General features: G+C 40.8%; 1 protein-coding gene across 1 annotated transcript in view; it reads right to left on the reverse strand.

Moving 5' to 3' along the window:
- LOC139477363 (protein yippee-like 2) overlaps positions 1–25906 on the reverse strand; it is a 55017-nt gene that overhangs the window by 7900 nt on the left and 21211 nt on the right. Inside the window, exons 2-3 of the mRNA XM_071259918.1 lie at positions 11558–12054; positions 1636–1679 (exon numbers count right to left, since the gene is read on the reverse strand). Coding sequence (XP_071116019.1) covers positions 1636–1679; positions 11558–11662 — 149 coding nt within the window. The 5' untranslated portion in view covers positions 11663–12054. The remainder of the gene's footprint in view (positions 1–1635; positions 1680–11557; positions 12055–25906) is intronic.

Consider the following 25906-nt stretch of genomic DNA (forward strand, 5'->3'; position numbering starts at 1 on the left):
GCAGAGGCTTTCAAATGTCAGACCGGGTGAAAGGTTACCTGTTCTGAAATTACCTCAAGGGGTAGCTCAGTTTAAAGGTACGACCTACACATGTGCCAAACAATTCACTCAGTGATTGTGGATTTTGGCTCAGCTTCAATGTTTGTTTGTTGTTTAATGCCACACTCAGCAATTTTCAAACCATATAACGGCAGTCTTTAAATAATCAAGTCTGGACCAGACAATCCAGTGATTGATATCATGAGCATCGATCCATGCAATTGGGATCAATGACATGCTTCAACCAAGTCAGCAAGCTTGACAATCCAGTAATTTACAATCGGAATACGATGACATGCATCAACCAAGCCAGAAGGCTTGTCCACCCGATCCCGCTGCTCGCCTCTTACGACAAGCATAGTTGCGTTTTACAGCAAGCATGGGTTGCTGAAGTCCTATTCTACCCCGGATCTTCACGGGTCCTCAGCTTCAATGAATCACAATATTATAAACTACTCAAGAGAGGTTACGGACCCCTCCAATTCTTTCATATTATCACGACCATAGCTTATATGTCATTCCATGGTATCGTGATTGAGTCCTGATTTATTTTATACTACTCAAAAGAAGTTAAGGACCTGGCATGGCATAATAACTATAGTAATATGAAATAATCGGGTTGTCCTTTACATCTTTAGAGTAGTATAAGGTCTGCCTCATTTGAAAAATATCCTGGTGATTTTGAAGTGTGAAGTTGGGGCATCAGTTTGACCTTGACCCTGATGCAGTGTCGATGCATGTGCCAATAATTAGGATATTATGTTTGTTTGTTGTTGTTTAACACTGCACTCAGCAATGATTCCAGCTATATGACGGAGCCAGTATACAATGGTATATAGTGTGTCTGAGTGGGGTGTTCATGTTGAACTGCGGCATGGTATGTCAGTGGGATAGCACTATAAAATATGGATTAGTACAAGCAGCCACACACACGGGTGCATGCACGTCGCTATATAAGTGCAATAATCTGGGACAAAAACTTAAACCCCATTTCGCGTCACCTCACCTTCAACATACAGAATCAGAGCTCCAGATAAGCAGCGTATCTGCGTAAAATACGCATCAGAAATGCAGAGATACACAGTAGGATAAAATCCAAGCGTATCAAATACGCAACGAACATAACAGATACGCTACAAAAATAAAACTTGTGCGTATGATCAAAATATTGTGAAGTAACCCTGCGTATTCGATTAGCAAATCAGCAACTTATTTTGAAATTATAAACTGGCATTCCGTCAACCTTGCCAAACTCCACAATGACAGTTAAATCATGATCATTTGCCATCACACTTTCTTGGAATATCGTGGAATTTTTGAGTCCTATAAAGCTCTGGAACCCACACGACACCAGTTTGCAGGGACTAGATGAATAGTGTTATTAAATGTATAACTTAAATACCCACATGTGTAAAAACTAGTGGGTAACAGAAATTTGAATACCCAGATAGAATTACTGATACCCAATGATTTTAAAATGCATGGGTAAAATACCCACAAAACCAAAAGCTTATCTGGAGCTCTGAGAATACTTCCGGATCACATACACTTGATTGCTATGTGCACCCCTCTCCCACGAGACACGGAGATACTTACACTGAGTTGAACAGATACGCCCGGCCTTGGCTGCCTTGGAACGACTGAAACAAACCAAATATTAAAGGTCAACCTTTGGTGCCAAGATGAACATCAACATTTTCGTATGATCTTTTACTGTAATCTTTTGTAAGCCTCATGACATTAGGACAAATAAGGTCTTGATGATATACATAACAATATTACTTAAAAACTGGTTTGCAAATCTCAGACTACTAGTTACCAACATGTTATACAATTGTTTAAAATTTTCCGATTTCCTATAAAAAGCTAATTGATAAATCAAAATGAACATTATTAAAAAAATCCATAACTGATCACGCTGAAATATTTATCTCTTTTGATGGAAAATGCTTGACTTGTTTGTTTGTTTGTTGTTTAACACCACCCTCAGCATTATTCCAGCTATATGAAGATGGTCTGTAAATAAACGAGTCTGGACCAGGCAATCCAGTGATTAACATCATGAGCATTGATCCATGCAATTGGGATTCGATGACATGCATCAAGTCAGCGAGCCTGACCACCGAATCCCGTTATTCGCCTCTTATGACATGCGACAAGCATGGGTTGCTAAAGACCAATTCTGTACTAAGATACACTGGTGTTGGGCAAAGGTTACTTTAAGATCCTGACTGGGAACCAACAATCATTTTGAGAGATAAACATCATTTAATATTCCTGAAATCAGATTGTTGTTAATCAGTGATGTAGAGAGCGTACAGCAAGCACATGGTGAGTGGGTGAATACATGGTTGAACACCTCTTTCAGCTAGATCATGACAGGGGACACCAGAATCTCCCATTGCAGAAGTGGGGATTCGAACCCGGGTCTTCGATGTGATAATCCAACATTTTAACCACTACACTACACTACACTACACTACACTACACTACACTACACTACACTACACTACACTACACTACACTACACTACACTACACTACACTACACTACACTACACAAGTAGATAGTGGGTGGACATAAGTCTGGTGGATAATAGAACATAGCGGTTTCAACAACATTAATATAAGCCAGTAAGCAATATCTGCAAGATGGTATGCAATATGTGCAAGCCAGTATGCAATATGAGCAAGCCAGTATGCAATATGTGCAAGCCAGTATGCAATATCTGCAAGATGGTATGCAATATGTGCAAGCCAGTATGCAATATCTGCAAGATGGTATGCAATATGTGCAAGATGGTATGCAATATCTGCAAGGTGGTATGCAATATGTGCAAGCCAGTATGCAATATCTGCAAGATGGTATGCAATATGTGCAAGCCAGTATGCAATATGAGCCAGCCAGTATGCAATATGTGCAAGCCAGTATGCAATATGAGCAAGCCAGTATGCAATATGTGCAAGACAGTATGCAATATGTGCAAGACAGTATGCAATATGAGCAAGCCAGTATGCAATATGTGCAAGACAGTATGCAATATGTGCAAGACAGTGTGCAATATGAGCAAGCCAGTATGCAATATGTGCAAGACAGTATGCAATATGAGCAAGCCAGTAAGCTATATGTGCAAGCCAGTATGCAATATGTGCAAGCCAGTATGCAATATGAGCAAGCCAGTATGAAATATGTGCAAGACAGTAAGCTATATTTGCAAGCCAGAAAGCAATATGTGCAAGCCTGTTTGCAATATTTGAAAGCCAGTATGCAATATGTGCAAGCCAGTATGCTGTATGTGCAAGCCAGTATGCTGTATGTGCAAGCCAGTATGCAATATGTGCAAGCCAGTATGCTACATCTGTGCAATATTTGAAAGCCAGTTTGAAATATTTGAAAGCCAGTATGCAATACCTGCAAGCCAGCATGCAATATTTGCAAGTCAGAATGCAATATGTTCAAGCAAGTAGGCAATATGTGCAAGCCAATATGTCATATCTGCAAGCCAGTATGCTATATCTGCAATCCAGTATGCAATATCAGGAAGCCAGTATGCAATATGTGCAAGCCAGTATGCAATATGTGCAAGCCAGTATGCTATATCTACAAGCCAGTATGCAGTATTTGCAAGCCAGTATGCAATATGTGCAAGCCAGTATGCAGTATTTGCAAGCCAGTATGCAGTATTTGCAAGCCAGTATACAGTATTTGCAAGCCAGTATGCTATATCTACAAGCCAGTATGCAGTATTTGCAAGCCAGTATACAGTATTTGCAAGCCAGTATGCAGTATTTGCAAGCCAGTATGCAATATCTACAAGCCAGTATGCAGTATTTGCAAGCCAGTATGCAATATCTACAAGCCAGTATGCAGTATTTGCAAGCCAGTATACAGTATTTGCAAGCCAGTATGCAGTATTTGCAAGCCAGTATGCAGTATCTGCAAGCCAGTATGCAATATCTGCATGCCACTATGCAATATTTGCAAGCCAGTATGCAGTATTTGCAAGCCAGTATACAGTATTTGCAAGCCAGTATGCAGTATTTGCAAGCCAGTATTTATACACCAGGAAACACCAGCCAGGAACATAGGTAAACAGATCAGGGGATGAGGAACACTGCTTCAGGCAACCACATCAGACATGGCTATTTAGCTGACTAAGATTTCTCGTATAATCAAAGAAATTCGTCCAGCTGACAAGAAAAGCAAGCTAAGGGTTTTATTTGACCATTACTCTAGATCCGCACAAAGCATACCTCAAAGCCAGGGCAAACACTAATCTCATTAATCATGTATTGTGAAGCTTGTCCTCCAGGTTCAGAGACCGGTCAGAAAACACAGTGGGAACCCACATCACAAGGTCACGCCTCGGTATTACTTCTCCAGATCACTGACTGACGTGTGCCAAAACTATGTCCCTTGGCGTCAGGGTGATATTTACGTGGTTCATCCCCCTGTTGGCCATCGGCCAGGCTGCAGTTGACCTTTAGTACATTGGTCAAGTGGGCATTGCTCCACAGTCCTACAAACATGCTGTTGCTGTCATTAAGCCCAAAGTCGTTGCACAACATACCATACTGAATGAGTGAGTGAGCATGGTTTTACGCCGCTTTTTCAATATTCTAGCACTATAACGGCAGGGACGACATGCTTAGGGTGAGTTTAAGTGAAATGGGGTTTAATGTGTTGAAGATCATTAAACTTATAGCAAGGTGCATGGGTGTGTGTCTATGTGCTTGTTTGGACTAATGCCGGTTCCATAGTGCCTGCCCACTGAGTGAGTTAGTGAGTTTCGGTTTTACGTCGCTTTTAGCAATATTCCTGAAATATCATGGCGGGGGACACCAGAAATGGGCTGCACACATTGTACCCATGTTGGGATTCGAACCCGGGTCTTTGGCGTGACGAGCGAACGCTTTAACCACTAGACTACCCGACCGCCCCCCTGCCCACTGAGATACCATGCCACAGTTTCACATGGATTCCCCGCTCAGACCTGGTATACTGACACTGCACTGACCAGTCCTTCTGTTTTAGCCCCTTAATGCCAGGGCAACATCAAGAACAATCTTGAAGCGTCTTTTGGTATTATGGGGACGGGGATCGATCTGCCGACCTTCTCTCTGGAGAGGCTCTATTTACTCGACCATGGCGTTGGTGATACCATGCACAAGTGGACAAATCCCAGCTTGCCTCTGCAGGGCTCGATACTCACAGAAAATCAAGCCAATGTGTTCATACAACGCACTAGTCAAGTGTGAACACCACTAGTCCACTACACGAGGCACTAACACTGTCAGACAGGGTGTACCGTAACTAATTGGCATTGCATTATTGAAAGTGTATTGACATGTTTCGATATTATTTCCAGAACGTTCATTAAAAATATGACAGAAGTAAGTAATCAACATTACTAATTTACAGTCAACTTACTAATTATCCAGTGCTTGACTGTGTTTTCACCCTTAAAATTAACCAATAATTTTGTAAAGGTTAGTTAGGTAAGCACTTAGAGCTCCAGAAATTGTTTGGATTACCGTATTCGACGTAATAAGCGCCCAGGGCGCTCTCAAAATTAGGAATAGGGGGCTCTTATTAGAATATTGTTTTGGTGGAAAAAACCAGAGTTGAAAGATAAATTTTGTGGTTTAAGCTGACAACCTGATATGTTTATGTACGACAGATATATTTTTCCAGAATTAAATTGCCCATAATTCAGGGTTCATATAACACACGAGTGTGTATCATACGCGAATAAATAAGTCTTGTGTACACTGATCAGTTGGAAGGGGTGCTAATTGGGATTGTTCACTTGCCAATATATTAACAAATATCGCCGTGGGCGCTTATTGGAGCTGGGCGCTTATTTCGTCGAATACGGTAATCATTCACATTAGGTATTGAGAGTTTTCTTTGCGACCTCAATGTTTTTACTTCCTTAGGTCCTGCTTAATGGATATTTCTAGTTTTAAATAATTCAAATTGCTGTTTCTAATTTGTATCTGTCATGTGTACACGATACATAAAGTGACAACAGCAATATACAGTAAACTACGTTTACAACGAACACGCTTATACAAACAGATGGATATAACAGACTTATTTTTTGGTCCCGGCCATTTGCTGTCTATATGCTGCACACTTACTTATAATGAACTACAATCATAACAAACTAAAATTAGTGATCCCTTTGGGTACGTTATAACCACAGTTTACTGTAAATGTCTAATCAACAATAAATGAGTTCATGTACGTGTGATGCCTGTATTTGATCAGATAGATTTGTACAAAAATACAAGTAAGTTGAAGAGGATAAACTGGGAAAATATGTGCTGTGTTTTCCTACCACTGGATTTAAAAAAATATTAATGCATATTTGTATGTATGAAACGAATTATTAGGGTAATGGTGATTTATTTTGCATATTTTACGCAAACACACAGATTATCTGGAGCTCTGAGTAAGAACATAGTCCTCATGTATCGCCCTAGGTGGGGCAGTAGAAGCTTAGAAGAGGCGTCCAGCATTCAGTTTGTCTAGCATTTATCTAGTTGGTCTGCAACTTGTAATATCTGTGACCGCCTCCGTGGTCCAGTGGTAGAGCATCCGCCCGGAGAGCAGAAGGTCCGGAGTTCGATCCCAGGGCGTATCATACCAAAGATTAGAGCTGGGACGTGTAACTCGGGTAACCACAGGACTACCCGGACCCGTGGTTAGTCACGTGATATATTGTTTCATGACCATAATTCACTACATAACTACATGGTTACACGGCAATTTTAAGTCTCTTATGTTCGCATTTCTTTATGACTATGAACACGTTCCTTCTGAGTTAAATATGTTTGAACTAAGCTCAAACTTCAGTCAACTTCAGTGTATGCATGACCACATCGTTTTAATCATGTATCTGCCAGGGCTACTGTCAAACTATTCCCAATCGGACATTTTGTATCTCTTGACACCAACAGCGGGTACCCAGGCAGGGTCGGGTAATAGGGGTGTGGGTATCCGGGTAGTAAATTTGGGCTCGTCCCAGGCCTACCAAAGATGTTAAAAGATGGTACTTGTTGTTACCCTGTCTGGCGCTCGGCATTAAGGGGCTTAAACAAGGACTATAAGTGCAATAATCGTGGACGCGACGTTTAACCCCATTTCACCTCACCTCACCTCACCTGTAATCTCTGTATTGTAAAAATCTAGATAAGGCCGCAAAACTAATTTTTTGTATTTAAGGCAACAAGCAAATAAAGGACTGCTGGGATGTACAGATAACTTGAATTTCAAGAAAAAGGATAAGTTTATGTTGACGTCTTTTGCCAATTTCTTGAAGTAACTTCAGGACTGATCAGTGGACGCTGTATGCCACATAATGGTGTTTAGTGCCACAAAAACTATTTCACTTGAAATACATTTTTGTAACTTGTAATCACCATTGTCAATAGCAGTATTCTGCTATATACGGTTGTCATAAGAGACCCAACAATACCGTCTGTTGTCATAAGAGACCCCACAATACCTACTGTTGTCATAAGAGACCCAACAATACATACTGTTGTCATAAGAGACCCAACAATTGCTACTGTTGTCATAAGAGACCCAACAATTGCTACTGTTGTCATAAGAGACCCAACAATACCGTCTGTTGTTGAAAGAGACCCCACAATACCTACTGTTGTCATAAGAGACCCAACAATACATACTGTTGTCATAAGAGACCCAACAATTGCTACTGTTGTCATAAGAGACCCAACAATACCGTCTGTTGTTGAAAGAGACCCCACAATACCGTCTGTTGTCATAAGAGACCCCACAATACATACTGTTGTTGAAAGAGACCCCACAATACATACTGTTGTCATAAGAGACCCCACAATACCTTCTGTTGTCATAAGAGACCCAACAATACATACTGTTGTCATAAGAGACCCCACTATACCTACTGTTGTCATAAGAGACCCCAACAATACCTACTGTTGTCATAAGAGACCCCACCATACCTACTGTTGTCATAAGAGACCCCACTATACCTACTGTTGTCATAAGAGACCCCACTATACCTACTGTTGTCATAAGAGACCCCACAATACCTACTGTTGTTGAAGAGACCCAACAATACCTACTGTTGTTGAAAGAGACCCCACAATACCTACTGTTGTCATAAGAGACCCCGCTATACCTACTGTTGTCATAAGAGACCCAACAATACATACTGTTGTCATAAGAGACCCCACTATACCTACTGTTGTCATAAGAGACCCAACAATACCATCTGTTGTCATAAGAGACCCCACAATAAGAGGTTTCAAGTATCCCGTTTCACTGTAAGAGGACTCCTGTATGCTAATTGGGCGTATTCAATACGGTCCACTGCATCGCTCACGATCACATAAACCCCAATAGGTAATAACTGTACGAGTGGTGTGAGGTCAGGAATCAAGAGAGTAGGTCGGCTGTCTGAGCAGTTATTCCACTGATCTCATTACACCGAGTACATCCGTTAATATAATGTAATACTCGCCACTAGCATTCACTCAACTCTCAGTCAAGTACAAGTGCTAAATCCTTCAAGCAACAGACATTTTCTACTCTTGTGACAACTCCATCTCTGAACAAGTGCTTAAATGGGGATTTGAATATAACCTTAGGGATTCAGGGACTGACACACATACAAAGTCAGTCAAGTAGATGTAAATTTAGGATCTTCAGCAAAATGACCATGTTAATGTGAAAGCTTCATTAGCAATAATTAGCCTCAGGGACTTAGCCACGATTCAACCAAGTGCCCTTAGCGGGGAAATTGGAAAAAAACTGTTATTTAGTTCAAAACTGTTATTTTTTCTTGATTTCATATTTTCTTAATTTCAGATGTACCCTAATGTTGTATTCAATGCAATAATGTAATATTAATCCACTTCCTCTTTAATGGTCCTATTTTCAGTGAAGGTCACCTTGACCAAGCCATCACTTAAGATATAAATTGAGAACTGTTTTTTATTCCCAATGGGGAACTGACATTTGCTGCAGACATGGGTCCAAATATGTTCCACTGATGAATTGATTGATTGATGGTTTGTTGTTTACGGCCGCACTCAGGAATATTACAGCTATATGACGGCGGTCTGTAAATAATCGACTCTGGACAGACCATTCAGTGATTGACAACATGAGCATTCATCCACGTAATTGAGATAAGATGACATGCATCAACCAAGTCAGCGAGCCTGACCACCTGATCACGTTAGTCGCCTCTTACGACAAGCATGGGTTGCTGAAGACCAATTTTAAGCCAGATCCTCATGGGTCTGACTCTCGTGAACAAGCAGCCTATTTTAAACTGACTCATGACACATGAGCCTACTAATTTTCCATCAGGCCAGTAACCTTCTGTACTTGGACAAAGTTCTGGCAATAACTTCTCATTATGTAATACATAAATATCTGGCTTCATGTTAACTGGAAATAACCAATGTATCTGCACGTAGGCTGATAATGCATGTGGAAAACATCAGATATGACATACCATACTCGAAGTAATAAGCACCCAGGGCGCTCACAAAATTTGAAATATGGCGCTTTCATTAGAATATAATTTTGAGTTAAAAGATTGTAAATTTTGTGGTTTATGCTGACAGGCTGAAATGATACAAAAGAAGAATCTATGCGTATAATACACGACAGATATGTTTTCCAGAATTTAATTGCCCATAATTAAGGGTACACATAACACACAAGTGCGTCTTATACATGAATAAATAAGTCTTGTGTACATTGATCAATCAGTAGGGGTGCTAAATGGGATTGTTCACTAGCCAATATGTTAGCAAATATCGACGTGGGTGTTTATTAGAGCAGGGCGCTTATGACGTCGAATACAGTAAGTGATGAGGTGAATGATGGGGAAGGTGAGTAGTAACCAAGGTAACATCACAGTGACGGTCAGCTACCTTGACCTGGGGTGTGAGCTGCTGTGTAGTGTGCAGTGATACATGGCCTGGAGTTGATAAACCATTGCACTGCCAGAGAATGCAATAACCTCATCAGAACCAGGGGACCTCTTACGTCCACATGGGACACAGGGGACCTTTTACAATCACACAGATACAGGGGACCTCTTATGATTACATAACATACCGGGACCTTGTAGGTCAGTCGGACCTATTATGATTACATACGACAAAGGGGATGTCTTACGCTCACATGGGACACACAGACATCTTACGATCACATGGGATACAGGGTACATCGTACGATCACATAGGAGAAAAGGGACCTCTTACATCTTACGATCACAAAGGAGACAGGTGACGTCAAAGGATCACATGGGAGACAGGGGACATCCTAAGATCACATAGGAGTCAGGGACCTCTTACGATCCCATCGCAGACAGGGAACATATTACGATCACATCAGAGACAGGGGACATCTTAGGATCACATCGGAGACAGGGGGCGTCTTACGATCACATAGGAGACAAGGGACCTCTTACGACCACATCGGAGATAGGGGACATCTTATGATCACATAGGAGACAGATGATGTCGTAGGATCACATGGGAGACAGGGGACCTCTTACGATCACATAGGAGACAGATGATGTCGTAGGATCACATGGGAGACAGGGGACCTATTACGATCACATAGGAGACAGATGATGTCGTAGGATCACATGGGAGACAGGGGACGTCTTATGATTACTGAGCACTGCTTGAGTAAAACATTTCGAGGAATATCAAGGGAGTCTTTAATTATTTGAGTCTGGCGTAGGCAAACCACAGGCTCACTACACGAGCAACATTCCATACCATCAAGTTATGATGACACACAAAACAGGCAAGAACCTGTCCACCTGACCTCTTACGACGAAAACGTTACTTTTGTTTGTTTGTTTGTTGTTTAAAACCGCACTCAGCAAAATTCCAGCTACATGACAGCATTATGTAACTAATCAAGTTTGGACCAGACTATGCAGTGATTGACATCATGAGCATCAATCTACGCAAATTGGGATACAAGCATCAACCAAGTCAGCGAGCCTGACACACTGATCCTGTTAGTTGCCTCTTACGACAAGCATAGTCGCCTTTATGACAAGCATGGGTTGCTGAAGACCTATTCTAACCTGGATCTTCACTAGCATGAGGGGTTGGGATTCTTACAACCACACAAGAAACTGGGGATCCCTTCCGATAATCACATGACAACATTGGGGCAAACACAATGGTTGTCATAAGACTTGAGAATCAAGGTTGGTTGGTTGGTTTATTGTTTAACTACGCACACAGACAGCGGTCTGTAAATAATCAAGTCTGGACCAGACAATCCAGTGATTAATATCATGAGCATCGATCCATGCAACTGGGATTGATGACATGCATCAACCAAGTAGGCGAGCCTGACCACCCGATCCCTTTAGTCACCTTTTACGACAAGCATAGTCACCTTTTAGGGCAAGCATGGGTTGCTGAAGGCCTATTCTACCCAGGAATCTTCACAGGTCTGAGAATCAAGTAGCAGTGCTCACCTTTGATATGAGTTCATCATGGTTTGCTAGGTGCGCCCTGCAGTGGACACAGCTGTATGTGCGGTGACACTTGCTGGGAAGATAGGCTTGGAACGTCTTCACCATCCTGCCTCGAGCTGACAGACATGGACCCTGGCTGTGCAGCAGGGGAGTTAGGAGGAGGGCCAGTCTGCTAGTCGTGGGGGGGCAGGGGGGCCAGTCTGATTGTCAGTGCAACCACTCACACCACAGGGAGGCAGATTCACCAAGACAGAGGGAAGAAATTAGGAGCCCGATGGATGAGGTTCTTCTGTCTCTAGACCTGTACTGGTGATGCTGGACTTGGGCCTCACGATGGTGAGCTTGATCCTGGAGATGAATCTTGCTGAGGACTAGGCCACTGATGACTCTGTTTGGGCTGTGAATTCACAGTGACTGGGATTGTTAGATGGACAATTGTTGGTCTCTTGTACACATCAGAAGAATGTTTTCAGTTTGGAATCATTGGGCAGCCGTACCTGAAAGACAAAAAATATCCCTTGTTAGAATGATGGAAGTAGGGATGAAAATATAAAGTTAACATCATGGACATTGATCAATAAACAATGTATCAGCCATAGCTTTGAAAATAACTGGTTTAGATCTGGTACAAACAAACCAAATAAAACAGAAAAATTCATTTCAACAAAGGGCAAGGAAGAATTTATCAAAACAAGATTTTAAACCCCAAACTGGCTTTTCCAGCTTGTCATAATAGAGCCATCACCCAAGGACCCACTCTTCGACCCTGATGTAACCATGGTAACATGGGTTACAGGGGGGACTGGCAGTCCAGTTGTATAAGTTCCTGCAATTTCGCTCTGCAGAGTTGTGTCCCTTGGGCATGTCAGAAACTTATGAACATGGGTTTTAATCCCAGAATTGGTGTTTCTTGGTATGGTACTTTTCGGTTTGTTGGCACCAAAGGTTTCAGTGAAGTGGTAAACATCAACCTGTGTCATGAGGGGCCTATCAACTTGATAAAGCTAATAAATCGTATGAAACCATTCATTGCCACTTTAAACCAAGCTCACTGGTGTTACAATACAGATCTATTGGATTTTGTGACCGCCTCCGTGGTCTAGTGGTAGAGTGTCCGCCTGGAGAGTGGAAGGTCCAGGGTTCGATCCCTGGCCACGTCATACCTAAAGACGTTAAAAGATGGTACTTGTTGTTACCCTGTCTGGCAATCAGCATCAAGGGGCTAAAACAATGACTGATCGGCTCAGAGTCAGTAAACCGTGTCTGAGTGGGGTATCATGTTTAACTGCGGCATGGTATCTCAGTGTGCTAGCACTTTAAATCGGCATCAGTCCAAGCAGCCACACACATGTGCATGCACATCGCTATATAAGTGCAATAATCTTGGACGCGACTTTCAACCCAATTTCACCTCACCTATGTGACTTCGTGAGCTGAAAGGTCCCCTAAGCATGCTAAGAGTATGCACTGCTATTGACACATCAGGGTGTGGAAATTTAATGGCCGACTTGCCAGACGCTTAATGTGAGAACACCGGACAAACAAAACAATCCGCTTCAGTTGCCAGTCCTTATAACAAGTATTAAATATAACTTTGAAAAAGTGTAAACATTGCAAGCATTACCAGTCAAACTGACAGCAATACTGTTTACTTCCTTGTTATGATTTGGATCACACTTTAGAACCACTCTCTGATTGGTTGAGCAGAGTGCCATGTAGCCAGTAGTGAACCATCCAGAAGGAAGTCATGGCAGGTTGCACTGGTTGCCCCAAAGGTATGGGTTCCTTTCATTATGAATCAATAGTCAAAGGCAAAATTAGTTTACTTGCGTGTAGGCCATTGGCCCACATACAAGAAATGCAATGCCAATAATACAATGTCAAGCACATTACATGGATTTTACGACTTCATGTCTTTTTTTGTATGCATAATATACATAATATTGCAGACGTTTTAATAACTTATCCTGAGTTGTACACAATAAACTTTTGAATCTATATATAGTTGGAAATTTCCAATACAATTCTGGCAAATAAACTTTACGCAGCTCAGTATACTATTTACCGATCAATACAAAATGATATTCATCTTCAACAGACATATTGCAAACAGGACACATTCGTAAACATGATTCCATAGATTGCCTCATCCTGTCGTAAAGATAAAACATTACATCTTAATTTAATAAAAACACTGTCTACATGTTAGCTATATATGTTTTGTATATCTTTCAGGTTCAAACAGTGTTTTATATTCTTTATACATTACATATCGGATACTACTTGAGTGTTGACATCCAGTTTTTATCTACAATTGTCCCCAACAGACTGGTTTAACCATACAAATCCCAAACCATGCGAAAATAAAATGTTACGAACATATGCTACCCAGGTATTATGACCCATGTTGTCGAAATACATCAACATGTTATATTCTTTTCTTGGATACGCCCTTCATGCATTCTGGTTATTTATAACCAATACTTTATAATGTCATTACATCAAATTTAGTCACTCGATCACAATGTCTTGATGGGCCGGCCAGCCAATCTGTATGGGTTTTACAAAGACTGTGATTAACCAATCAGAGAGTAGGATTTTATGACAAGCAATAATATTACGTATTCCCGGGATTCCAAATTTCACCAGCCAACACACATCAGTGACCCTGATAACCCTCCTACCCAGAGTTCCTTGGGGTCAACCCAGTACCTCTGCCAAAGGCTAGTGATTCGTCACATCTAACACAGTCCATTAAACACATTACACGTTTTTCATCGATTTCATTTCTGAAAAGTCTACCCAATTAGATACACATATGTCACAAAATGGTCAACTTTCATTGAGAAAATATCCTAAAATAAGGAAAACTATTTCAAATGGCATATTTATCCTTTGTATACATTGGTGTCGTCAAGCCACTTTGATGTATAAAGTGCATTGTCATGCTCACATTTTTGGGAGCCATGGTTTACCCCAGGGTGCATCCAGAGTAGCAGTACATCGAGGAGCGTTAAGTCGAGGGACGACTGTATATAGAATATAATTATGCACAACAATATGCAAAACGCACTGAACAGCTTTCATAGGCCAGTCAGCTCTGATTTCAGAATAAGCGTGTTTGTTTACAAACAAGACAAAAGTCCAGCCATGTGATATGCAAATTTTCCAGTGACAGTGGTGTATTGCTATGTCATCACTGCACTGGAGTGTGTGACGCTGATCCAGCTACCGTGGGGATTCCAGGTCCCCAGCAACCTCTGTTGGTCGTTGTGCCCACATGGATCAGGTGGTCAGTCTCAGGACTTGGTGGATTGCATAGCATCATATCATGATGACGTGGATTGTTGCTCAAAATATCAATCACTGGATTGTCTGGCCCAGACTCGATTACTCACAGGCTACCGTTACACATCTTCACGAGGCAAGAGTGTTAACTGACTATAAAAGTCCAGTTTCCACCCTTGCCAAACTAGGCTGGTATTATGGAGTTACACGTTGGCTGGACTAACGAGTCTATGCATAGTCCAATCACAATCTCATAACTAAGTCGACATCCACTTTGTGCATCCTGCCGTGCAGATTTCGGTTGATTGCAGGATTTGCAAAACATGTGTACCGCCAACTCAGCATGAACACATATTTTACAAATCTTTTCATGTTTTTAATCAAAGTTGCTCCACTTCAGACCTGTTTTATTACATAATAGATTTTGATTATCGATCCGATCGTCATGACTGGGCACCGCCATTTTGTTTGAAGCAAGTGCACGTGATATGAGAGGTGGAATCAGATTGGTCTATAGGAGGGCTATATGAGGGCTATAACTCGTAATAGTCCCTGGTGGCGCTACAATCAAGCCCAGAAATTCCAGCCTAGTTCGGCAAGGGTGGAAACAAGAGTTTTAAAGTCAGTTAACTCCCTTGGGGAGATGACTGTTACATAACCGCAGTATTGTTGACTGTGGCTTGAAACAACATTCACTTACTCACACAAACCCAGTCTGACTCCACCATACAAAGTTGTCAGTATGAGAGGGGTGTACGATTGATGTATCAATGAATAACAAATTAACACTTGACCATGTTGATGATACATGATAAAATCAGTTATTTACAGGCTGCCATGGTGTTGCTGAGATATTGCTGAGCTCACATGAAACAATACTCACTCACTGCCCAGTGAACTCACTGAACAAAGCAACAATAGCCATTGACAATTACATAGAACAATATATAAATATCCCCCGGATTTTACAATAAACATGATTTACAATGCACCACCTTCATGCATATTTATCACTCTTTGTTCGCTCGTCACGCCGAGGACCCAGGTTTGATTCCCGACATGGGTACAATGTGTGAAGCCCATTTCTGGTGTCCCCCGCTTTGATATTGCTGGAATATTGCTAAAAGCGTCCCAAAACCAACCAACTCACTCACTCACTCTTTGTTTGGTTGTTTGTTTGTGGTTTAACTGCCACACTTAGAAATATACCACCTATATGATGGCTGTCTGGACCAGACAATCAATCAAGAGATTGATATCATGAGCATCGATCAAAGCAATTGGGATATGATGATAAGCATCAACCAAGTCAGCGAGCCTGACCACCCGATCCCGATAGCTGTCTCTTACGACAAGCATGGGCTGCTGCAGACCAGTTCTAACCCAGATCTTCAAGGGTCATTAATCTCTCTAATCATCCTAATCAACATCACAAAATATTCACTCACACATGAACGCGCTGAACACGGCACTTATAACTTCACACCAAAATATACACATATCAACTTGATTCTACAACAGTGAACTATTTGACAATGCAAGGTACCTCAATACATATTTACCATATTCCTAATGAACCCCCTCATCATGCTCATCCTCTCCCCCCCCCCCCCCCCCCCCCCATCCCACAGACACACACCACCCCAATCCCCGCTCAAAACACTAATAGTACCTCACAACAACTCCACTGCTGAGTCAATCATTAACAATTAGCTTGGACTTCAGCCAAATTTACCACTAACAAATCCAAGCAAATGCCATATTCAGGCTAGGAGAATCTGGTTGGTGCACCACAGCTGATTCACAGAGCGGTTGTACCTTTAACACAGCACTAACCCACAGCCGCCTCCAACTGACACACACCAGCTTATCAGGCCCTCGAATAGGTGCAGGTAACCTTGACCTTCATACAGTGTTTACAAGTTGAGCAGCATGGAGTACTTTGCTCGGCTGCAGTCGGTTCGGAGATGTTCCGCACAAATAAAACAGACCAGATACTAGATCAGCTAGGGTCTTGTATACAAACCTTGTATAGTCTTGTGGGGAACGTGTGCGTGTTATTCTAAGACCAGAAAACTAAATCTTGGCCAGTAAGAAAATCAGTAATGTATGTGTGTCTGGTGGAGATAAAAATATCCACGGGATGAAAATTGCAAGTAATCTTCTCCGCTATCTGGAGCTTGATCTAAGTATCAACTCTCCGCTGCTTGAGTTCATAGTATATGATTATTTTCTTTGGGGTGAAAAAAATACAGCTGCGGTTATATTCAGTTAATAGTTTTTTTGTAATGATTTTGCAATATCGTTTTTATTTATTATGGTTTTAATCAAAGTATAAATATTTTAGGGGAAATAGAATATCTCTAGTGCTTTAACAAGTTTTTATGTTTCTTTGTATATATATCACGTGTATATAATTACTCAAAAGAAGTTAAAGAACGCCCAATTCTTTCATATTAGAATAGTAATATGAAAGAATTGGATGTTCATTAACTTCTTTTGAGTTATCTAATGTTCATTGACAGATCGGCAAAAGTCAATGTTAGATGTATCAGTTTAATAAAACGGCTTACTGGTTGTCCATTGTATTTATAATCATGATGATAGAAATGAATTAACACAGAGCTACAGATAAGCAGCGTATTTGCGTAAACATACTCCCCCAAAATATTCAAAACCCAATTACTTTCAATTAACTTTCGTACAGAAACACATGCATTAAATACAAAAAATCAAATGTATAAAAACAGCTGAAGCTTTTTCAGCATGCATACCAAGGAGCTAATTTCCAAAACACAACTATGAACTAATTTACTTTCTGTAACAGTTATATACATCTAAAATATTATTTCATTTTTTCAAAATCTTAAAATGTTCACTTATTTTGGGAAAAACCAGAAAGAGTGTTGAATAGATAAGTTAAAAAATATTGGTTACCAAATGAAAAATGTAATAACCCAATTAAAATAGAAACCCGAGAGTAAAAACTCAATTGCTCAAAATGTTATCTGGAGATCTGTTAACACATACAAACTTTTCATATGACTGCAATATGGCTGATGCATTGTAATATTAATACTCATTCTATAACCATGGAAACCGGTGTAAAGCTGCACAACCGAAGTGGTTGAGTGAAATAGTGAGGTAATCTCCGTGCACTTGGTGAACTACCTGTGCTCCACTGAGAGTGCTCACATGTGCAGACACTGAACCAAAGAAGGTAGGGTCATCAGGACTATTTTTGAGGATATTTTTATGGAATTGAGTGCTCAGTCTTCACTACAAAAATATGTGTATATCCCAAAAAAATGCTTATTATTTTGGTTATGTATATATTCCATGATATTCAAAAATATATAGTACACCTATGATCCTTTAACTACCACTACTACTACTACTACTACTACTACTATAATTAAAAAAAACCCAAAAAACCAGGTCATCAAGGTCATAGGATCCAGGCACAAACAAGGGACACAACTCTGCACAGCGAAAGCAACACCTTCATGAGATAGGCCACCTGGTACTGCAGCTATAATTAATGAAAGGCGGAAACACTATACCCATTCCAAACAAATAAACAAACACAGACGGATGGACGGCAACTAAAAATAGGCAAGACACAGTTTGGAAATGTGATGTGATGAACACTTGACCCCACAACATAGTTTAGATCCTTTCGTGTAAACACTTGACCCAATAACACAGTTAGCAAAACAGAGCCACACAGGAGTCAAACAGAAATCTTTAAAAACAATACCTCAGTCATAGGATCCGGGCACAAACAAGGGACACAACTCTACACAGCGAAAGCACCCTTCACGGGCAGGGCCACCTGGGACTGCAGCTATAATTAATGAAGGACGGAAATGCTATGTATATACCCATCAGACTTCAACATGCCCAATACTATACTCAGGCGACTATGCTTGTCATAAAAGGCAACTATGCTTGTCATAAAAGGCAACTATGCTTGTCATAAAAGGCAACCATGCTTATCGTAAGAGGCAACTAATGGGATGGTGGGGTGGTCAGGCTCGCTGACTTGGTTGATGCATGTCATCTTATCCAAATTCTGTGGATTGATGCTCATGATGTCAATCACTGGATTGTCTGGTCCAGATTTGAGTATTTACATCCGTTGTCATATAGCCAGAATATTGCGGAGTATGGCGTTACACAACAAACAAACAAACAAACAAACAAACAAACAAACAAACAAACAAATACACATATACTTGGGTAAAGCTAAAACTGCTGACCCAGCCAAATCCCTGCTTCTCTACAAACATGCCTCTCAACGTTTGACTCATCTACAATTTAGTAGTGTCAATCAATAACCCGTTTTATTGCTTTTTCAGAGTCAATCGATTTGCAAACAGGATTTTGTAAAGATTCTATGGTTGCCCTTGCCACTTTTACATACAGTCTTGTATGACTCAAACATTTCCATACATGGAAATCAAGACATATCAAATATCTTGTCTTCCTCATAATGCTATGACTCATCCCAGGCCAACAGTTGTTGTAGACCCATGCAGAACAGCGTCTTCTGTGACCCGGGGAAATGGCGACAGATCTGCAGATAAATGACTCTATTGTAGGTGAGGTGAATTGGGGCCTCATCGTGGGTTCAAGATTATTGCACTTAAATAGCAACATGCAAGAATGTATGTGTGTAGCGCTTAGTACTAGTCTGGTTGGTTGGTTTGTTGTTTTATGCCGCACTCAGCAATATTCCAGCTATATGACGGCGGTCTGTAAATAATCGACTCTGGACCAGACAATTCAGTGATTGACAACATGAGCATCGATCCACACAATTGTCGCCTTTTACGACAAGCATAGTCACCTTTTGTGGCAAGCATGGGTTGCTGAAGACCTATTCTACCCCGGAATCTTCACGGGTCACTAGTCCGGACTAATGCCGGTTTTATAGTGCTCGCCTACTGAGATCTCACTCAGACACAGTACACTGACTCCAAGATGACCATCCTTGTGTTACTTTCTTAATGTCGAACACCAGGCAGGGCAACAACAAGTACCATCTTTTACCATCTTTTGGTATGACGCAGCCAGGGGATCAAACCGCTGACCTTCAGCTCTCAGGAAGACACTCTATCCACTAGCCAGAGGTCTATCTTGGAAGAAGTGATTTTTGTTTAACGCTGCAGTCTACAATAGTCCAGATACATTACGGCTACCTGTAAATGTAAACGGAATCTGCGCAAAACAAACCAGTGGTTGATGACACGAACAACTCCCCCATGTCAGGGTGCGATGACAGACAATCAACAAAGCCACTGAGCCTGACCACTTAGCTCCTATGACAACATGTGTTTTGTTTGTTGTTAAACACCGCAGTATTCCCGCTATACGACGGTGGTCTGGAAATAATTGAGTGGGGATCAGGTATGTCTTGAGACTGGATAACGCTCATCAGAATACCAGAATAATATTATACAGTTGTAGGGACAGTACATCAACTATCACAGAGATACATCTCATAACCATGGTAACCACACAAGATATATTCTGCACAGACTCTTACAACAAGCATATTTTCTGCACAGACTCTTACAACAAGCATATATTCTGCACAGACTCTTACAACAAGCATATTTTCTGCACAGACTCTTACAACAAGTATATTTTCTGCACAGATTCTTACAACAAGCACAGTCTTCAAAGGATATATATATTCTGCACAGTCTTCCAAGAAGGATATTTATTCTGCACAGTCTTCCAAGAAGGATATTTATTCTGCACAGTCTTCCAAGAAGGATATATATATTCTGCACAGACTCTTCCAAGAAGGATATATATTCTGCAGTCTTCCAAGAAGGATATATTCTGCACAGATTCTTCCAAGAAGGATATATATATTCTGCACAGACTCTTCCAAGAAGGATATATATTCTGCACAGACTCTTCGAGGAAGGATATATATTCTGCACAGACTCTTCCAGGAAGGATATATTCTGCACAGACTCTTCCAGGAAGGATATATTCTGCACAGAGTCTTCCAGGAAGGATATATTCTGCACACTCTTCCAAGAAGGATATATTCTGCACACTCTTCCAAGAAGGATATATATTCTGCACAGACTCTTCCAGGAAGGATATATTCTGCACAGACACTTCCAGGAAGGATATATTCTGCACAGACTCCCCAGGGAATAAAGACTGTCAGTGTTTGATTCCATCAGTTTAGGTCTATGTTCTAAAGGTTTCTAACAATATCTTATAAATGATCTATACCGACAAATAGATAAGTCTTTCAACCATATCAAGTTTCCATCACAGATCACAAAACCCGGCCTCCAGAGGATGCTGTTCTTTCAAAAAACATAAATGTACTTTACTTGCCTTGCTATCAACATGATCAACTTACATCTGTCTAGGGCATCAAAACTGGCTTCCATGGTACATGTCGCTTGGTGAAATTAGAGATATCTCCATGGAAATATCTCTACAATGAAATTGCATCACAATGCTTTGCAGACCACGGGTGGCCCAGTCATCTAAGGCACTGCACTTTGCTGTGCAGAGTTGTGTCCCTTGGGCATGCTAAAAACCTATGCATTGTTTGACACTAGGTGAGGTGAGCATGGTGAGGTGAAATTGGTTTTAACGTCGCGTCCAAGATTATTGTTTGACACTAACACTGGTCCGCTGGTCAGAGTCTGGTATATTTTCTTAACCTTGCTTAAGGGCCAGAAACATTAAATAAATGGTGGTCCAATGGTCTAGTGTTATTTTGGGGACAGAGTGAATTCAGCAATAGATCAAGTCTGAACTCTAAGCACCATTCTCTCTAAGTCAGAGATCCAACAAGACCAGTAAATATTTTTTGGTGCTTGTCCTTTTTGGACAACTGACCATTGCCTATGATTGTGGGTTTGAATCCGGTTCGCCCCGAATATGTTTCTAGGTTTGTCAGCACCAAACCCGTGCTCGTCAGTTTCACCAAACATCTCAGGTCTACAAAACTTAGGGCCTTCCTACCACATTAAGCTGCCACGCTGTGATATAACTAGAATACTGTACAGAGTGGAATCAGACCAGGCGAGTTCTCACTTAATTAAATGACATCAATAATCTCTCTGCCACTGCAGAGCTGGCAGCTGCACCTTGTACACACAAGTCTCTGGTGTCTTTGAGAGCAGAAAGTCCGGGGTTCGATCCCCAGCCGCGTCATATCAAAAGGCGTTAAAAGATGGTACTTGTTGTTACCCTGTCTGGAGCTCGGCATTAAGGGGCTAAAACAAGGACTGGTCGGCTCGGTTAAACTGCGGCATGGTATCTCAGTGTGCTAGCACTATGAATCGGCATCAGTCCGGACTAGTACAAGCAGCCACACACACACATACACGTGCATGCACGTCGCTATATAAGTGCAATAATCTTGGACGCGCATTAAACCCCATTTCACCTCACCTCTGATGTCTTTTGATACCAAACATATCATCATCCATCAAAAAGTTTAAACGTTTAAACTCTTGTCAACTTGTGTTACATATTTCATATCAAAAGACTCGGGCGAGATTCTCTATATATCAACATGTCGACAAAACCACAAAGCATGAACTCCCTCAAAAGAGACAGATGGTTGGCTCAAATCACAAACCTGTTTCATAAGTGATTCCCTAATCATTCTAATATGAGTGTTATTTATATAACATAATAAAAGGCTGGGTGTCGGGCGTTTCCATGACTTCAGTGTAAGCGAGTGTGTAAGAGTCTAGTCGGGTGGAACACATCTTGTATTTTTAGCCTTAAACATGTTAAACGTCATTGGAGGGAGGGGTTGGATGAAGTAGGTTTACATTTTATGTTTCACCTTGTGGTGTGTGGATGGGTGGGTGCGTGGTGGTGGGGTGAGTGAGTGAGTGACTGAGTTTGATTTTACGCCACTTTTAGCAATATTCCAGCAGAGGACACCAGAAATGGTCTTCACACATTGTACCCATGTCGGGAATCAAACCCGGGTTTTCAGCATGACGAGCGAACGCTTTAACCACCAGACTACCCGACCGCCCCTAGAGTGGGGGTGGGGAGAGAATTCACTTGACAAGGCTCAGCACAAGTATTTCAAGAGTTAACGTCACTGGGGTTAATCATTTCAAAGTGGTGGAGACAGACAAACCCCGTGACTGTACAGGTGATTAGGTTTTGAGTCTAAGGTCACAATTTTCACTTCAATTCTTTAAACATTACTCCTAACCATTGGAATGAAAAAAATATATTTTTGGCGTCCATAAAATAATAATGAATATCAGCTTTCATATTATTAATAATAAATCATGTTAAATTAGACAAGATTAGTCTATTATTATATCTCTTATATATGCATACGGTAATACGTAGTCGACTAACGCATGGAAACCATACCACACAATCACTACATTCACACAGGAATACATATTTCTGAACGCTAAAAAAGCAGCTTAAAATATCTCTTTGAACTAGCATAAACGACCACTTTTAACAAAACAATCCATATCGATTATGCACTCAATGAGAAACAAACATTCATATTTATGCTTTTATTTAATTAACAAAGCTTCTCTGAAATTCTGTTTGCTGAGTAAATATTACATCCAATTACTTAACAATAAGTTAGCGAAAATAACATTTACTGCAATATTACAAAGTACAAAAGAATCACTGCGTGACTTAACGCCCCAACTAACCCTAATAATCATGCGCAGTGAAGCACTCAACACTTTTTCAAGGCTGCCGTCGCGCTCTACTTGTTGTGATGATAAACATTCGCAACTAACCTATTTCTAAGTTAGCTAAGGTGACAATACACCTATGTCATGCGCCTTCGGCTGGTTTAATGTAAAAAGACGTTCAGTGGGTCCACCCTGTGCTAAGTTTAAGGCTGATGTTAGCTCACTGTCTCGGCCATGTTTGGGGAACGTGGCTCAAAAGTCTTGGTATGTTTACCTTTCTGAGTGGTTCAACGCAAGGGGGTCTGAAGCTGATACTAATTAAAACAAATTTCAGAATATTGTCCAAGCTTGAAATTGTATTCAATTCAGTTAACATGGAGTGAGTGAGTGAGTGAGTGAGTGAGTGTAACCCACCACCCCATCATTTATTTGTTGGTTTGTTGTTTAAGGCTGCACTCAGCAATATTCCACCTATATGACGACAGTCTGTAAATAATCGAGACTGGACAAGACAATCCAGTGATGGACTTCATAAACATCAATCCACGCAATTGGGATACGATGACATGCATCAACCAAGTCAGCGAGCCTGACCACCCGATCCCATTAGTCATCTCTTACGACAAGCATAGTCGCCTTTCACAACAAGCATGGGTTTTCCGAAGACCTATTCTAACCCAGATCTTCACGGGCCCCATCAACATGTACATTAAACACAGGTGTCTGGAACATGTAGAAGGAACTGTATACCAGTATACAAACAATTTAAAAATATATACAATTTTCTGGGCCTTATCACATGTATCAGAGAAAAGCATTTAGGAATATTCTAATGCAAATTTAAACATTACCATTGTCAGGGACATTATGTACAGCTATGGCAGGAACAATTACTTCACTCGTTGGATATGTTCATATTTTTTTTTCGGATTGAAATTGGATTATTTGAAGTAACATATTTGCAAAATCAATACATATGCAAAACTAGTGCTAAAAAATGAAAAACAAAATGGAAAATATTCAAATAAATTTTGCAATACAGAAAACAATTAAACTATTATGATGTGACATGAATATGACCCACGTTTAGTGTGAGTTTCCTCAATGAAAATAGTATTAGCTAGGTGCCCTATTTGGAATACAACAACATGTTCAATGCCACTACACACTTGGCATCACAACAATCTCAAGGATACACCTGACAAACATGGCTATATGATCGCCCACTCGACACAAATATTATTCATCATGTTCTTAATAAAAAAAACTTTACAAATTCTGAATGCAAAAGTGTCATCCAGAATCCATTACACAAATGTTATGAGCATAATTTTTGGCCAAAAATAAAATTGACGATCGATAAAAAATATATGATAAAAACAAATTCCCATAAATTCCAATATTGTGACAAACAATAATCATATAAAAATTCTTGTCAAATCAACAAATATTGACAGCTGTTGTTTCCATCACAATGACAAGAAGTATCACACGGCAGTCTAAATATTTGAAACGAGAATATACATACTGTCTGCGTATCAGGCTGCCGAGTTCTCCTATCAACAGATCCGAGATTTGACACGGGAATAGCACCTTCATATACAACTGAGAAATCCTTCCTGTGTAACCTCTTAAGGTTTTCACCACTGTCTTCAATCAGTCCAAAATAGAACCCCATGGAGCCGTTTATAAATATCTCATTGATTTCTCCATGTTGTGTTCTGTCTAAGTCACTGGGGCTATAGCAACCAAACTCTAATTATCGCCACCTACAGTTATCACACATCTTGGCAATGTCTACAATGGCATCGAGTCTTACCTGGGGTGAATCATATTAGGAGAGGACATCGATGTCCTATGTCCTCCGTAGGACCAGGCCTTGCTCACTCTCGAATTCGCTGGTCAATATCCTAACAAATTGATCAAAGAAATCTATTTGGTTGTAGTTTTACTTGATGGATTTCTCAAAGTGCTGGCGTCTTACTGTGGTTACTTGGAGGCACTCAAGAGAATGGTCTTGTAGGAAGACGATGGTGTTTGTGGGTCGGTACAGATACTGACGGTTGAAAATCTCACATGGACAAAAAGAATCCAATGACTATACACGACGTACCCCAAAATACCCCCCAGATAAAAATATTTCACAAGTAAGGGACACTCCCATTCTACGCATTAATTTCATGATTCACAGTATCTCATCGTTCACTGTGTGTGCGTACTTGTGTTCCACACCCATGAAGATCCGGGGTAGAATAGGTCTTCAGCAACCCATGCTTGCCATAAAAGGCGACTATGCTTGTCGTAAGAGGCGACTGACGGGATTGGGTGGTCAGACTCACTGACTTGGTTGATGCATGTCATCGTATCCAAATTGCGTGGA

The sequence above is a fragment of the Haliotis cracherodii genome, unplaced genomic scaffold, assembly GCF_022045235.1.
Source record: "Haliotis cracherodii isolate W230 unplaced genomic scaffold, xgHalCrac1.p SCAF_33, whole genome shotgun sequence".
Taxonomy (NCBI): Eukaryota; Metazoa; Mollusca; class Gastropoda; order Lepetellida; family Haliotidae; genus Haliotis; species Haliotis cracherodii.